Below are 15,726 nucleotides of genomic sequence, written 5' to 3'. Positions count from 1 at the left end.
AGGACAAACCTTGGGTTTAATTTATTCCCACATAATACAAATAAACGACAAGAGAAAAAAAGTAATTTTTTCCAATTTATTTTGTCACTACTGAACACACATTAGTCATACTAGCAGAGTAGGCACCTCAGTATCATTAAAATACCTTTGACTCCATCAGGAACCTTTTATTTAAAGATCCCCAAAAGACATAACCATTAAAAAAATACAACTGTAGTTTGCTTTGGGGAAAACAACACACCAAAAAACTACAAATCATAGTGTTCTGGTCTCCTTTCATCAGACTAATGTGTGCTTCAGTGACAGTATTGACTTGTAAATCAGTAAGACAGTAGGCTAAGACTAGCAGTCTCAGTTTATCTTTCACTTAAAAGTGCTGAGTTACTAAACCAGCTCTATATACAATTCCACATTTGAGCATATTTACAATTGAAACCATTGATTTCAAGACCATTAAATAGTGTTAAACTCTGTCTGCTATATTAGTTGAAATGAATGCAGCTTACCTTGCCTTCAGCATCAGATTTCCTGCTAATCTTTCAGCCAATTAGGTTTTTAAAAAGGCTATTTCTGGGAAGAAAAATAAGTTTAAAAGCCCCTTCAAAAATCCCCCAAAATTTGGAGTACTCAACTAGATAACCATCCTAAAGAAACTTCTAACAGAAGTATTGCATTATTTAAAGAGAAGTCTTCCAAAATTCTGTTAGAACCTAGATGTATATGTAAAACACCAAAAATCAGTCTTTGTTCGAGCAGTTTTACTCTTTACAGTCATGGCCATTGGTCAGCTTAACTAGTCCAGAGTCCAGCAGAAAACTTTCTTCCTGCTCTTCTCCCTTCACCAGCAGAAAAGTGCTCGGTGCACCAACATTCAGAAATTTATTTAAGTTGTTACTGTTTTCTCCTCTTTACTGAAAGGTTGCACTGAGCCAGGCTTTACCCACGACAGGCCAGCGACATGGAGGTTTTTACTATGCTGTTCTTCTGGCTTCTTCTAGGCATAATAAAAAACAAGGCATTAAAAATTACAGAAAAGGCAAGCAGAAACAGAAGCCTATAGCTTTTCATTTTTTTCCCCCAAGATATGTATATGATCTCATTTTCTAAAAAAAGTTATTCAAAATAAAGAAAAATGTAAAAGTAAATCCTGAGCTGGTCTCAGGTTACAAAGAACTTAGAAAAAATTTATTTTTAGGAATTAAATCTTCTACCTACTTTCTGAGTCAGCATCTTCTCTCTAGCATCATCATGTACAGAAGGATTCCATGGAGAAAAACTGGGAAAGAAAATTCAAGGACTTAAAAAACATGCATGGCTTCTGATTTCCTTAGCCTTATATGTCAGTTCTTCATTTGCTAGAATATTCATATTCTCAACTGATATTCCAAAACCAGCATTCTTTCCCTCCCTCAGGGATATAAGATTTCTGGAAAATAACTGAAGTGTTGGACTTATTTACAACGCCCTTTACACATCTAAAGCTACTACTAGCTAAGGAACATAAAGATGTGTAATGATTTGTTTAGCATCACAGAACACCAAAATAATTGCCTGTCATTAACTAGCTCTGTAACTGGTCAACACTGGCTTCCCTAGACATCTGTTTTCTCATCTGTAAAATGAAGAGAGATTAAATGATGTCTCAAGTATCACCCAACTCTTTATGTGAAATTTTTATGAGAGCGAAAAATCAATAATTGCAAAGCATTATTTGTAATTGTTGAAATTATGTCAAAACTATCCCCTAAAGCTGCACTGACATGGAGCTGACCCTGAATTCTAGAAGACTATGCTGGTGGCAGATCCTAACAAGCTGGAAAGGCTGGAAAGGCTACAAAGATAGGCCTGATGTCTGAGGTTAGAAAGGCCTAGCCATTAGGTAATGAATTTTTTGGCTACAAAAATTCATGAAAATATCTACTATAGTATAGAATACTATACATGGACGAAGTCACATTTTAATGGTAAGATCTGAGACTACAGAAGAAATGATCTGCTGAAGTCTTCAAAGAGTTGAACTGTCTTAGTTTACACTATCTCTTCACAAAATCCCTGATTGTCGTGACTTCATGACAAGATCAGTAACTGAATGCCTATAAATGTGCAAGGCACCATAGGTAATTAATGTTGACACTAGTATTTACTAAATGAATGGTAAAATTTTCAAATTCAAGGAACCAAACCAGATTTATGACTTCGTTTTTTGCAAAATACATGACATTATGTAATTTCCCACATAGGAATGGGGCAAACCCTTTAGCTACCAGGGATTAAACATCACTTGCTAAGCCAAGGACAAAGTAATAAAGGAACAAATACCAAAGTAATCCACAGATGCTTTTAAAGTAGTGGAGGAAGGAAACAAAAAGGAAAAAAAGAAGAGAATAAGCATTTATATGGTACCTATCATGTAACAGGTAACTTTGTGGCTCATAACTATGGTCTTAACTTTACAAATATCTCTTTCGATCTTCACACCAACCCCTGAAGGTAGGTGCTCTCATATCCCCAATTTTACAGGTGAGGAAACTGAGGTAAACAGAGGTTAAATGTCTTGCCCAGGGTCACACAGCTAGTACATATCTGAGGCTGGATTTGAACTCAGGTCTTCCTGACTCAATATATCTACTACCTGGCTGCCTAAAGCAGACAGCTATCCTAGGACCACATGAGAATGACATGACAATGCAGTAATATAAAATGTCATTTATCTGTATCACATACTAACCTAATTGCATAGGGATCTTCTATTTTAGGCTGATCAAACAAATGAGTGGTGCATAGTTGGACACTGTCAACCACTTTACTTTTAAAAAGTTGAACATCCTTTTCATACCTATATTTAGAAAAAAAAAATTTTCAACTCAGTAAATATAGCTTTACTCAATTTCATCATACAACATCGTGACCATTGTGAAAAGATTACATACAATACTGCAGCCTCAGGGTTCAAAGGGGTAGTTGTATCAATCTTGTAGAAAACTCGTCGTGCATACATCAGTACTTGCCAAATGTGATTATGGTTCCTCCTAAAAGGGGAATGGGAAGTTATTACCAAGGCTTTCTCAAGCAATATTCTATCATTAAGAAAGAAAGTACTAACCTCCATTTTGCAAACGCTCTCTTCACATCCAATTCACCTGAGATGGGATCAACTAGAGGGTGGAAGACGGGGATATCAAACACCAAACGCTAAATTTAAAGAGAGAAAAGCCAATTTAGAGAAATGGTACAAATTAAAACATTAATATTTATCAGACCAGGAGGGTAAAAAACAATAGAAGAATAAATGAGAACAAGAATATTATTACACTGTTAAACTCAAGAAGAGCTGACATGTAAATATGAAACACCATTATTCTTACTTTTAACGTTTTCCTTTTAAGCTGAAGGTTGAGAAATTTGAAAAAAAACCACTATAAAAAGGAACGTCATTTTAGTGGCACACACAATTCTTCCCATCACATAATAAATGTCCTAGTATAGTATCTCAGAGTAAGAGGAATATGCTGAGCTCAAAGAACCTCAGAACTGGAAGTGACCTCAAAGGTCATCTGGTTCAACTCATACCTGAACAATAATCTTTTCTACAATATATGCAATAAGTAGTCAGACTTCAAGTGAGGAATAAAGTGACAGCTCTTCCCACCATTTTTGGACTAACCTAATTTTAGGGACATTTTCCCTTACATCATGCCTAAATCTGCCTCTGCAACTACTCATTCATTACTCTTACCTTGGTCCCCTGAAACCAGCAGAGTAAGTCTGATTCCTTTTCAAATATTTGATGTCATGATAAAACAAAGTAGTAAATACCACTTTGGGATAAATTGAGAAGATAAGCTTTTTAAAAAACTGAAGCATTAAATACTAAGTCAGGAAGTGAATAATTAGCCCTCAGTAAGTCTACAAACCAAGCAACAACACGGATTGGTAGATACTAAGCTTCACACTACTTACTGGACAATCACCATCTGGGTAGTTATCTGGGATATAAACTGTAAACTTAAATACTCCATCTTGATAAAGTCCATGCCGTATGAATATTACTCCAAACCACACTGTCAAAGAAAAATGTGTCTTAAATTTGTATAAAAAAAAAAGTGACTCTATTGGAAATGAGAAGAAAGAATCCATATCTTACTTAATGCAGAGCGGTAAGATGGCTGCACATAGACACCAGGCAACTTCTGCTTCACAACCAAGGTGCTAGAATGGAAGTATTACATGGAAACGTTAATATGAATGTAAATTGCATTTACAGATGACAACCTCATAGTCATTTATCAGCTAGGGGAACACACCAGACAATTACCAACATAGGGTAGCCGGTGCCAATATGACAGTGGTGACTGAGGCCAAACTACACAGAAGACAGGGGAAACAAGCTCCTAGGTTAGCATGTGAACATGCCCATTGCTTTTGCATAACTAGGAGAGCACATACAGATTTCAGTGCCTAACTAATTGGTCTACTTCCTAAATGGGAGAAAAAAACAAAATAAATGAACATCACTGGGAGCAGCATGAACTGGAAAATTACTTCAGATTAAGAAATTAGTTCTGGAATGGAAATATGCAAAGAGTGAGTTTAACTAACGAAAGGTACCACCTCTCTCCAAAATGCTACACATTCAATCCTTAAGTGTCTCTGAACAACATAACCTTCTAAGTTAGTGCCTTGGACAGAGTGGTAAACACTTGTTGAAATGAATAAATTCAAAAAATAAAAATAAAAAAAAACAGAAATAAATTCTGGACATACTAATTCTAGTTAAATTTGAGATAATTACACTATATTTAAGTGACTCTTGTTTCAACATGAAAGACTACATATCTACATACAAACATCTTCAAACAAGTAATTCACATTTCCTTTTAAAGAGTAAAGAATTATGTCTTGGTATCTCCTATTTAGCTGACATTTTAAAGCTCGTCACAGCTCTGAAAATTAGTGAGGAGCAAGACACCAGCACTGGAATAAAACTGAGCCTTTAAATTTGCAAAGTGCTTGATAAGAAGAGGTGCTATAGGGCATAAGTTGCAAAGGGCTCCCCAAAAAGAGATGCCAAGTCTCAGACAACTGAAATCTATGGGCCTTGTTATGAACATAAAAGCTCATTTATGAATATGTAAAATACTAGCTTTTAAAAAACATTTTTTTAAAAAAAGAAGACATTTGCCTTCAAGAACCTCTGCCTATCCATATCTAAGGAAAAGAAAAGTCATGATCTGATTTACTGCCCCTTGCTGACCATTCTTTTTTCTGTAACTAAAAGTCAGGTTTGTTTTATTCTTTGCACCCAGAACAGTATGTGGCATATAGTAGGGGCTTAAGAAATGCTAGTTGGTGATTGAATTAAAGCATTGTATACAGGCAGGACCATGACAGACTCCCTCAGGCTAACAAGTATCTAGTGTCTTTTAAAAAATTAAGCTGATTTCTTGGGGTTTCAGTGGGAAGTAAGTTGCTTTCCCCTATTTTACTACTCCTCCTATATATATATTTTTAATTTCAACCTGCTTATATTTAATAAAGACTTTTACAGTTATGTTTTTATCAAACAGCTCATTTTCTAAACATGTCAATAGGACAGTAACAACTCATAACTACCAAAGACTCGCCAGATCAAGTGATTGCTTGTGTTCTAGCACAGAACTGCCAAGCTTCAAGAAACAAGAATCTGATTATAAAGCCACATGGACCAATATTACTAAGTCACACCCAATCACAATTATACTGGAATTTCAAGCATCAATCTAACTATTATGTTACTGACAAGTTGTTTCAGCGATTCTTTAAGTGATGGGTATAAATGAATGAATTCTCATGATCCCCCCTTAGGATTGCAGATCTAGAGCTGAAAGGGAACTCAAGTTAACTTGTCCTTATTTTTAGAAATGGAGAAACTGAGACCCCAGAGAAAGTCACTTGCCTATGTAGGGTCAGTCCTACAAGTAGTAAGGAAAAAAGTCCTAAACGCTTTCCATTGATCCTCTTGTTTCTCCTTCTCTCTATTCCAAAATAAGCTGCTTCATTAGATTATACGCTAAAAGAAGGCTATTATATCGTTCACAAGAATCTCCTATGTGAACACTGAATAATTTGGATCCTGCCTTTTAACAACTTCTCTTCTAAATCTTATTTCCCAGTTATACATAAGCTCAACTAGGCACTATTACATTTAATAGAGTCTATATATGTAACATAACACATCCTTAGCTAAAAGTATATTATCACATCACTGGCAATAAAGTTTCAAGCACACATTCAGACTTATATGGAAAAGATGTTTAAGGCTTTATGGGAACTACATTTAGAAACTTTCCCAAAACAATCTTCATTATTTACTTTTGGGCCCACTTCAAAATTTAATCCAACAGTTTGTGAAGAACATACAATTCGGCAAGAAGGGAATATTCCAAGTAGAATGGTCCATAAGAGGCATGTGTGCCATTTGTTGACTGTGCTGCAGGGGCAGGAGATGTAGGTTTAGTTATCGGCAGAGTATTTTTAGGAATAGAAGGCAGCTGTTTCTTTGGAGCAGTTCGTGGTGGGCTAATTTTCAGGTCCCCAGTCACTGTCTTCTCTTCACCGTCAGATCGCTATAAGAGACAATTTTGAGAACAATTAGTAGAATGACTTCTCAGATATGCAATTTTAGTTCCATGATCTGAAAATCAGAATTGGGCTTTCACAAAATTTTAAGACTATAATCAAAAATATTTAAGACATCTGTGAGCAAGCAGGTTGTTTAAAGTAAAAATGCAAGTTGAAATAATGTAAAAAAAAAACACAACTTTCCTCACTTCCTCCTCCCTCCATCCTTTAAAAACCACTATACCTGCAAGACTGACTATAATTGCAATGACTGATGCTCAAAAATAAGATAAAAGATGATTTAAAATTATAGAAAACCTCAGCATAAATGATTTAGTCATATTTTCCTATTAAGTTTGCTTTTAGTAGCTGTAATATATGTAAGCTATTACTAACCATTTATATCCTACCACCATTCAAAATCCAGGACTTCTCCTGTACTTAGATGGTACTAAAAGGCAAATAAGAAACTAAACACTAGGTAAGTAGTTTGGGAATGATCGAAATTAGTTACCACCCGATGATGTTGGGCACTCATGTTAGAGACAAAAGAGTGAAGTTAATTTCTCACTTGCCTGAGTCTGAATTTGATCCTGTTCCTAATGGATAGGTTTCCACATTTTGAGTATCACCAGGATAACTGTCACCCTTAGTCAAAGACAAAGGCCTAAATGAGTCATGGTGACTAAACTATTCAGCCCAAAGCTTCCTTGAGTCAGGTACCTCCAAAGATAGCACTTTGGACAAAGTTAAAATCCTCCCTGAAGAGCATTATTGAAGTTCATTCAGTTGCACAAGAGGGAATGAGTGAGGCCTCAAATTTTACAACAGCCTTCAATTCTAAATCAAGTATGATAGAATCTACTAGACTGGGCTTTCCTCGGGATTCCCTAAACTTGCACTGAAATCCTGCACACACACAAAAACTCCTCCTCAAATATGTACAATGAATGGGTTTCAATTAAGTTGTGAGGTAGTTACTAAGTTGTTATACAAAATCCACCTTTTGGCAGTAGATATGAGCTTGATAATATTCTTAAAATTGTGACACCAATTTTTTTCTCCGTAAGATATATTTAATGTGCACATTTAGTCACTACTCCCAAGATTTTGCCAATGCACTTTTCATACAACTCTTAAAGGGGAGCATTGTATTTTTATGATGGTAGATTTTAGTACAGTTCTCAGATATATAAAGAAATAGATTTTCATAATAAATTAGTACATTCACCTTTCGTGCAGAACCTGTAGACATGCTCCAGAAAGGGTTCATAACGTGTATTCCAAGCAAAGAAATTAAATCCTCTGTCACCAAACTGTCAAGCCCTTAAGATTCACTTTCCACCTTAAAGGGTAAGGAAAAAGACATAGATACAGATGTTAAAGATTTCTGAAATAGACAAGATCTCTGAAATTGAGAAATGAGTATTTAATTCAAATAACAAATAGGATTTTTCCCCACTCAGCAATCAGTTTGTAAAACATGGTCTTTTGTCATTTTTCTTTAATTTGTTAAAAATTCCACCCCCACCCCCTGGGGGCCTCAATCTCTGCCTATCCTATTTATTCATTCATTCATTGTTCAAACCAGTTTTCTCTAGGAAGACTGTGTCACCATGTGTATAGTGATATTGAGGCCCCACTTCAGTTTTTGTGCTAGACATACAGAAAAATGTACATTTTAGTTTATTTGTTATACAGCTATTAAAGCTAAATTTAGTACAGCTATGTAATTTAGGCACAAATTGACTGATTCACTATACTATACTGGTTATTTAAACATTTGTTAAACATGGGCTATCTCGCTGATAAATGTTTCCATTCAGAGGGATGTGTAGTAGAGGGTAATAATACCTACTCACATTTATATATCACTTTAAGGTTTTGAAAATGCTTTCTTCACAACCACAGTGGTGGTATGGAAGTAGTGAAAATACCTTTATTTTACAGATAAGGAAACTGAAGCTTTTAAGAGCACACAGCTAATGTTCAATTAATGTTCAATTCAATTCACACAGGCAATGCTCAAATCTGAATCCAGGTCTCCTGCCCAGGTATGGTGATCTTTTCAAAATCCTTAACCACTTGGCTAATATATTCTTCACACTATGATTTCAACAAAATGATTGCCCATCTCCTGAAGATATGGAAACTTTTCATAGAGTCATTTAAGGAATGTGAATTAACTAAAAATGTTGGGTATGAGACTAGTTATAATTAAGATAGAACAATACAAATATCATCTGATTTTACTAACAAAAACAGCAGAAGCATTACTCTCTTCCAACCAATGTTCCAAGTAGCAGATAGGAAAACAACATGTTGTCTCAAGGGATATTAAGTCAGCAGGTCATTTACTAAAAATACAAAGGAAGGGGAGAGTGATGAGAAGCCAAGCTGAATAATTACAGACTCCTTTACTTTCGTGTTCTTTCCAATCCTGATTAGTGAGGTCTAGGTAGGAATTCACTCAAACTAATTACTGTAAAAAGTGTGTAAAGCTCAAATAAACATGGGGAATGTTTTACTAAATCAGTAAGTATCCAGGCTTTGTAAATAATTATGCCAGCCACTATCTGCACTCAGTAATAGCTGATGTCTCCCCACCTACACTATAAGTTTGTTGAATGCAAAAATAATAAACCCTTTATGTATTCTCCACAGCACCTTAAATATAGCCAATATTCAAATATTTGTTGGCAGGCTACAAGGACCTCAGTGTTGCTTAGGTTATACTGCATAAAATTAGTTATTTGGCACCAGCAGGAGGGTTACATTTAGCCACTAATGGATGTAATTAAAAGATCAAATGCTTCCTTTAAAACTGTGCATATGTGTGTGTATATGTACACACATACATATATAAACATGCACACATATATAGAAAAACTCCTGCTATTCCCATCTGCAGAGAACAAACAACCCTTAGCTGTGTGGATTTCTCAGAGGTGATTAAATCCAATAATCAAATCACAGAAGTGTGATAATCCTGGGAGTTAAGTCTCAGTTCTCCTAACATATTGGGTTATATCCAAAAAGTAATATAACCTCTTTTTACTCTTTAAAAGTGAATACAGTGCAGTGAATAGAGCACCAGCCCTGGATTCAGGAGGATTTGAGTTCAAATCCAGCCTCAGACACCTAACACTTACCAGCTGTGTGACCCTGGGCAAGTCACTTAACCCCCATTGCCCAACAAAAAACAAAAACAAAAAAAAAGTGAATACATAGGACATTTAAAAAAATGTACATAGATGTGATCATCAATCAGTCAATAAACATTTACTAATCCCCAATGTGCCAGACACTATGATAAGCACTGTGACTAGAAAGAAAGGAAAAACATAGTAGACCCTGCCCTCAACAAGCTCAAAATCTAATGAGTGCTTTCCAAATTATACACAAAAGGCAGTATGTAATGAAGATGGTAAGAGAATTATATATTATGCCACACTGAATTGGAGATGTTTACCCTGGAGAAAAACTGGAAGCAAAGGGTAAAGTTCCAAAGAGAAAGATTAATGTAAGGAAAAACTTCCTAACACTTGGTGTCCGGTACTGGAACAAAGTGTCTCAGAAGTAGTAGAGTTTCAATCTCTGAAGTCTTCATATACAGAACACAGATGACATATGTGGGTTTATTTTATGTCCTCCAATTTTGCTGATGATGTTTCAATTAGTTTTTTAGCTGACTCTTTAGGATTCTCTAAATAAACCATCATATCATCTGCAAAGAGTGATAGTTTTGTTTATTCTTTGTCTATGCTTATTCCTTCTAGTTCTTTTTCTGATCTTATTGCTACAGCTCGCCTAATGGCAATAATGGACATCTCTGCTTCATCCTTGATCTCACTGTCTCTGAAGTTTTCAAGCAGAGGATGGATGACCACTTGTTAGGGATCTTTTGTGAAGGATCAGATTCCTGTCCAAGTACAGGATGAAATGGATAAACCAACTCTTTAACATTCTGTGAAATAAGCAGCACTTACGCCTGCTTTCCTGAGACTGATGCTAAGACTAAAGTTAACCCAAAAGCACTGACCAAACAGATCTTCCTATGTCTGCTATTGCCTGCCTCCCAGTCATTCACATGTAACCCATTTCAAGTTTTTAGTATGCCCTTGAAAAACAAAGTATTTGGTGATTCTAGAATTATATGAAATGGAAAGAATCTTGGAAACCATCAGTAGTTACCCCCTTATTTTACAGAGGAGGAAACTGAGGTCCAGAGAAAGGAAGCAACTTTTCTTTACTCTCTTTTTTCCTTCAAATCAAGGCCTGGATGACTTCTATCTCTGTAGCCCTAACCCCTAGCAGAATGCCTAGCACACGTTAGGTACTTAATGTTTGCTGAATCTGAACTAAATTGCTTTAAGGTCCTAAAGCCTGTCAGTAGCAGCACTGAATCTAGAACCCAGATCTACTGTATCCAGAACCCAGATCTACTGTATCCCAGTCCAGTGCTCCTTTTACAATACTATACTACAAAGTATAGAAGACAGCTTTTTAACTTTATCTTTTTTCAATAATAACAAAAAGTATTGTAATAAAAGCTACCCAAAAGTATACAAAGCAGTTTACAAGGCATTTCATTTGACCTTCATAACAACCCTGTGAAGTAGGCACTATTATTGTTCTCCTTTTACAGGTAAGGAAAAAAAAGGTTAGGTGACTGGAGGTCACATAACTATTAACATCTGAGGAAGGATTCAAACTCCAAGTCCAGCACTTTGTCCACTACACCAACTATGTACCAGCAAGCAGTTAGCAACCAAAGCACCTGGAAAACTTCTGGCTCTCATCCTATGTTGAAAGTTGCAATAAGATGGTAATAAAAGACAAGAAAGCTTTTAGTAACAACTAAATTCAAAAGGTTAAGAAAAAGGTATCAATCATTTTTGTGTGAAACATTTTAATTGGCTGTGAAAATAAATCTGATATTCCCCTTTATTAAGAGGCTAACAAAGGCTGTCTATCTTGGCCAGGCTTACGTGATGACCTTGAATACACAAAATAAAAACTGTAACCTCCTGTAGAAATATGCCGTTCCTTGGAACTTGATACATTTCTCAAAGTAACTTAGAAAATGACGTTTCAAATGGCAAGGGGCCATGCTCTCCACATTCCAGTCATATTTAACTAGCAGTTATTCCTTACACTTGACATGGCATTTCCCACCCCTGTGCATTAGATGTTCCCCATACCTAGAATATACTCTACTACCTCATCCAAGCCTCCCAGAATCATTATCATCAAGATTTGGCTCAGGTACTACCTCCTCCAGGAAGACTTCCATAATTGAGTCATCTCTCCCTCCTCAAACGACCGTGAGTGTCCACATTGTCTTTTTTTTTTTTTAACGGACCTGACCTGTACCATCATGCAGATCAACATCTTTCTTTGCAACTCTAGTCTGAGTTGCCTGGGGATACTGAGAGGTTAAGTGACATGGGCAGTATGTCAGATGCAGGACCTCTAAACCAGTTCTCTTAACTACTAAACCAGGCTGCCTCTTCTCCTTGGTAGAATGTAAACTCCTTGAGCGTAAGGGACTGTGTCATTTTAAAAATCTTTGTAGGCCGGAGTTTTAATAAACATTTGCTGGATTCAAAAGAAATAAAACAAAAACAAAAACCCAAGCACTACGGGTTGTCAGAAATGGCGTTGTTTACAGCCACTCTAGTTTTTGCCCAGAAGCAAACCTCTGGCATTTTCTCTAAGGGACATTAACAGCATACGGTGGAAACTGTTTCCCTGTATGCAAAGAATCTAGCTAAACCTGTAAGTGTTGCAAGCTAATGAATGCATTCTTGTCTTCCAACTTTAACTAGATGGTATGAGCCAGTGAACAGGGAATCATAAATTACTGTGCATCTTTTGTAAACTACCTTAATCATGTGGTCTGAGGGGGATGGGGAAGGAAGAGTACAATTCATTCAATGAAATCAAGAAAAAAAATTAAGCCAGACCCTGGATAGGGCAAAGGCTCCACACTACGTCAAATCCAGAGGATGAAACAGCATAAAGAAAACTCGCTGGAAAAACATCCCTAGAGATGCTTCAACCCCAAGGAGAAAGACAGAGACACCCAAGCAAGAAGGATACAACGAAACCAAGAAATAAAAAATCCCACGGAGGTAGCAAGAGACAAGGAAGAGAGACACACACCGACCGACTCAGACCTGACTTTGCTCCTCCCGAGCCTGCCTCAGGCCGGCCTCCCGCTGCAGGGAGCCGCGGGGCCTTCACGGTCCCCAGGCTGCCGCCCCCTGCCCCGGGGTAAGCTCCCCTCCCCCGGCGGACCTGGCTTCGCGGGGCTGGCCCCGTCCCAGGCGCTCCCTGGGCCCAGCACCCCGTCGGGCTCGCAGGGACACGGGCTGCCCGGGCCTCTCAGGCGCCGCACCCTCCCCAGGGCCCGGGCGCACTGGGACCCCCGCGCGGGGGCGAGCCGCGGGCTCCAGAGCAGGTGCCCGGGAAGAAGAGGAGGGGTAGGGAGGGAAGCGCCGACAGGTGCCCCCAAACCCGGCGGCGGCCCCGCCCCCGTGTCCCTGCACGGACGCCGTCCGTACGGATGGGGTAGTGCCCGGCACCGACAGAGGGGTAAGGGGGAGCAGCGGCTATGGGGGAGGGGGAGAGGGACTCCCAGCGGTCGTCGCTCCCACTCCGTGTGGGGTTGTGCTTACCGGACGGCCCGGCGGCTGACCCCAGCCTGGCCTCCTATGCCTCAGTGCCGAGTCCTCCACCGCCGAGCACCGCAGCAGCCCGACACCATCTCCGGCCGCAGCGCTTGGCCCGCCCCCTCCCCCCCACTCCCCGCTCCGCCTGTCCTCCTCCCCTCCCTCAGAATTTGACTCCACCCCACTCCGCAAAAAGCCACACACTTCCGCCTAAGCTTGGTTGTTAAGTGGTTCCTGCACCTGCCCGTCAAGATCGATCTTCCGGGAGCGTTGGGATGACTGGCCCACCCTCCTGCCAATCAAACCCGCCCCCTTTCCCAAGGGCGGCACCTGGACGCCGGATTACGCAATAGCGACGGAGGTTGGGGGAGCTGAGAACTGTCACTCACTGAGGCGGGGAGGGGAAAAGCCCGTCCCAACAGGCGAAAGTGGGAGGGAGGAGAAAAAGTAGGAAATGAGTGGCCGGGCGTGATTGGTCTATGGTCCTGTCAATCCAAGAGGAGCCACGCCCGAAGGTTTATGCCGGCGCAAAGTCCGTGCCAGTCAGGAAGGCGGTTCCCATTTTCTCACACTGAGCTGGGTCTGGGGGCGTTGCCTGGGGCGTGGCCTAGGGGCGTGTCCACGTGTCCTGGGCGTGGGCCTAGCTTCATGACTTCTGGGTCAGTGTTGATGGTATGGGGTTTCAGCTTTTACTCCCGTAACTCACAGGTTGGTGTAGATGCCGTAATCGAGGCTTCAGGCACTGACCCACTCTGAGCTATTGTAATAAAGTAAAAATTCATTTACAGCTGCCCAGGAGGAGTTGGAGCTGCATCTCTGCTACACATCGCGTGCGATTATGATATGCAGCATCGTAACCCACCCCTGAACCACCTGCAACGCTTCAGTAAAGCAAAGAGTAGCAACTTTCGTTTGCATAGTCTTTTAAGGTTTGCAAAGCTCTTTCTCCGTGAATAATTATTTTATCCTAAGCGCCTGGATTTTTTTTTTTTTTAGAGATCACATGGTATGGTAAAGGCACGGAATCAAGTCAGAAAAGGATTCCAGTTCTTTCTATGCCATTTACTACTGTCTTTAAGAGCTTGGGCAAAGTGAAGTAACCTCTCTAGGCTTTAGTTTCCATATCTGTAAAAATAAGGAGTTTGGCTTTCGGTGTTCCACAACTATGATTCTGGACGAGCTTCCTGTCCCTTTCCTCTGCCAAAAGCCCAGCCTCCTGGGCCACTTTCTAGTTCTCCGAGCAGGAATATTCCAAAGCTTACAAAGCTATTTTTTCTCCCTGGGTGTATAGAAAATGCATGGAAAATGTAAAGCTATTTGAATATTTGAATATCAGCCTGAACTGAAGTAAACTGAAGTAAAGAATAAAGTAATTGACAAGTAAAACAAAGCGTTATGCCCCCTGAAACCACATATATTTTGAAATTGTTCTTCTGCTCATATTAATAGTTATACCTGCATTTTGTATAAGGTGGTGAGGTGGAAAGAACACAGGATTTATTACATATGTGACTTTATAGGTCTGCTTATCTGCAATCTGTTGCTGAACTAGATCTCCATGGTTGCTTCCACTTCTACAGCTTTATGTCCATTTAATGGGTAAATGCATATCTGAGATTATAAAATGATTTGCCCAAGATCACTCCTTAGTAGTGACACATTAGAATTAGTAGCAGAGCTAGGTTTAGAACCCAGGCTTTGTAGTCCCCGTCCTAGATTTTTTTTCTACTATATTTCTTCATAAATTATTGATAGTGGGGGAATCAAAATCTGATAACTTAGCTGCCCAAGCCTCTGACAGGAAAATAATGCTAAAAAAATCAGAATTTCAAGGCTAAAAGAGACTTAAGTGATCATCTAGCAACTTCATTTTACAGATAAGAAAACTGAAGCCCATACTTTCCCAAGATGACACAGTTAGTTAGTGGCAGAACTGGGACTCTTCTTTTTAATACCCTTCCCTCTGCCCCATGATCTGTCATCCAAAGGGAGAGGAGATAAGGTACTTTGAGGTGTCCCTATAACTATTGTTTCTTTAAAATTATAAAACTTGGGGCAGCTAGGTGGCGCAGTGGATAGAGCTCCAGCCTTGGAGTCAGGAGGACCTGTGTTCAAATGTGATCTCAGACACTTCACATGTACTAGCTGTGTGACCCTGAGCAAGTCACTTAACCCTGATTGCCTCACCAAAAAGCAAAAAAAAAAATTATAAAATTAGTTGTTGGTATGGTGGAGAGAAAATCACACAATTGGTCCTGAACCTTAGTTATAAATCATTTTCAGTAAATTTATATTTATTCTAAAATCACTGCAAGAAGGCTTCCAGCCTTATCATTTTGCTCTCCCCAAAGTTAGCAATACTTTCCCTACCCCTTGTTCAGTAAATTCCAGTGACTTCCAGGCTCAAATATAAAATCCTCTATTTGACATTCAAAGCCTTTCATAGCAA

General features: G+C 39.0%; 1 protein-coding gene across 2 annotated transcripts; it reads right to left on the bottom strand.

Moving 5' to 3' along the window:
• Nucleotides 1-62: 62 nt before the first annotated feature.
• On the bottom strand, nt 63-13,385 carry AKTIP (AKT interacting protein). Of its 2 annotated transcripts, none has more exons than XM_027869366.1 (10): nt 13,284-13,385; nt 7,832-7,945; nt 6,400-6,605; nt 4,145-4,209; nt 3,961-4,061; nt 3,104-3,192; nt 2,931-3,029; nt 2,729-2,836; nt 1,216-1,276; nt 63-994 (listed from the first exon to the last, which is right to left on the bottom strand). In XM_027869366.1, the coding sequence occupies exons 2-10, from the start codon at nt 7,871-7,873 to the stop codon at nt 884-886; spliced, it is 882 nt and encodes a 293-aa protein (XP_027725167.1). In that variant the 5' UTR covers nt 7,874-7,945; nt 13,284-13,385; the 3' UTR covers nt 63-883. The 2 variants fall into 2 exon arrangements, with proteins under 2 accessions (XP_027725167.1, XP_027725168.1); XM_027869367.1 differs by having other exon boundaries at nt 63-991.
• Nucleotides 13,386-15,726: the final 2,341 nt, after the last annotated feature.

Source organism: Vombatus ursinus, unplaced genomic scaffold (genome assembly GCF_900497805.2).
Source record: "Vombatus ursinus unplaced genomic scaffold, bare-nosed wombat genome assembly UNPS02014793.1, whole genome shotgun sequence".
In the NCBI taxonomy this organism is placed as follows: domain Eukaryota; kingdom Metazoa; phylum Chordata; class Mammalia; order Diprotodontia; family Vombatidae; genus Vombatus; species Vombatus ursinus.
This window is presented reverse-complemented; position numbering and strand designations above follow the sequence as displayed.

What these genes read in the sequence shown, in the direction of transcription:
- AKTIP (XM_027869366.1), bottom strand. Translation starts at nt 7,873, where the DNA reads ATGAACCCTTTCTGGAGCATGTCTACAGGTTCTGCACGAAAG. An exon ending in GAAGATCCCTATGCAATTAG is followed by an intron (nt 1,277 to 2,728) that starts GTTAGTATGTGA and finishes TTTCTTTCCCAG; the next exon opens with TTTTTCTCCATGGAATCCTT. An exon ending in AGAAGATGCTGACTCAGAAA is followed by an intron (nt 995 to 1,215) that starts GTAGGTAGAAGA and finishes TATTATGCCTAG; the next exon opens with AAGAAGCCAGAAGAACAGCA.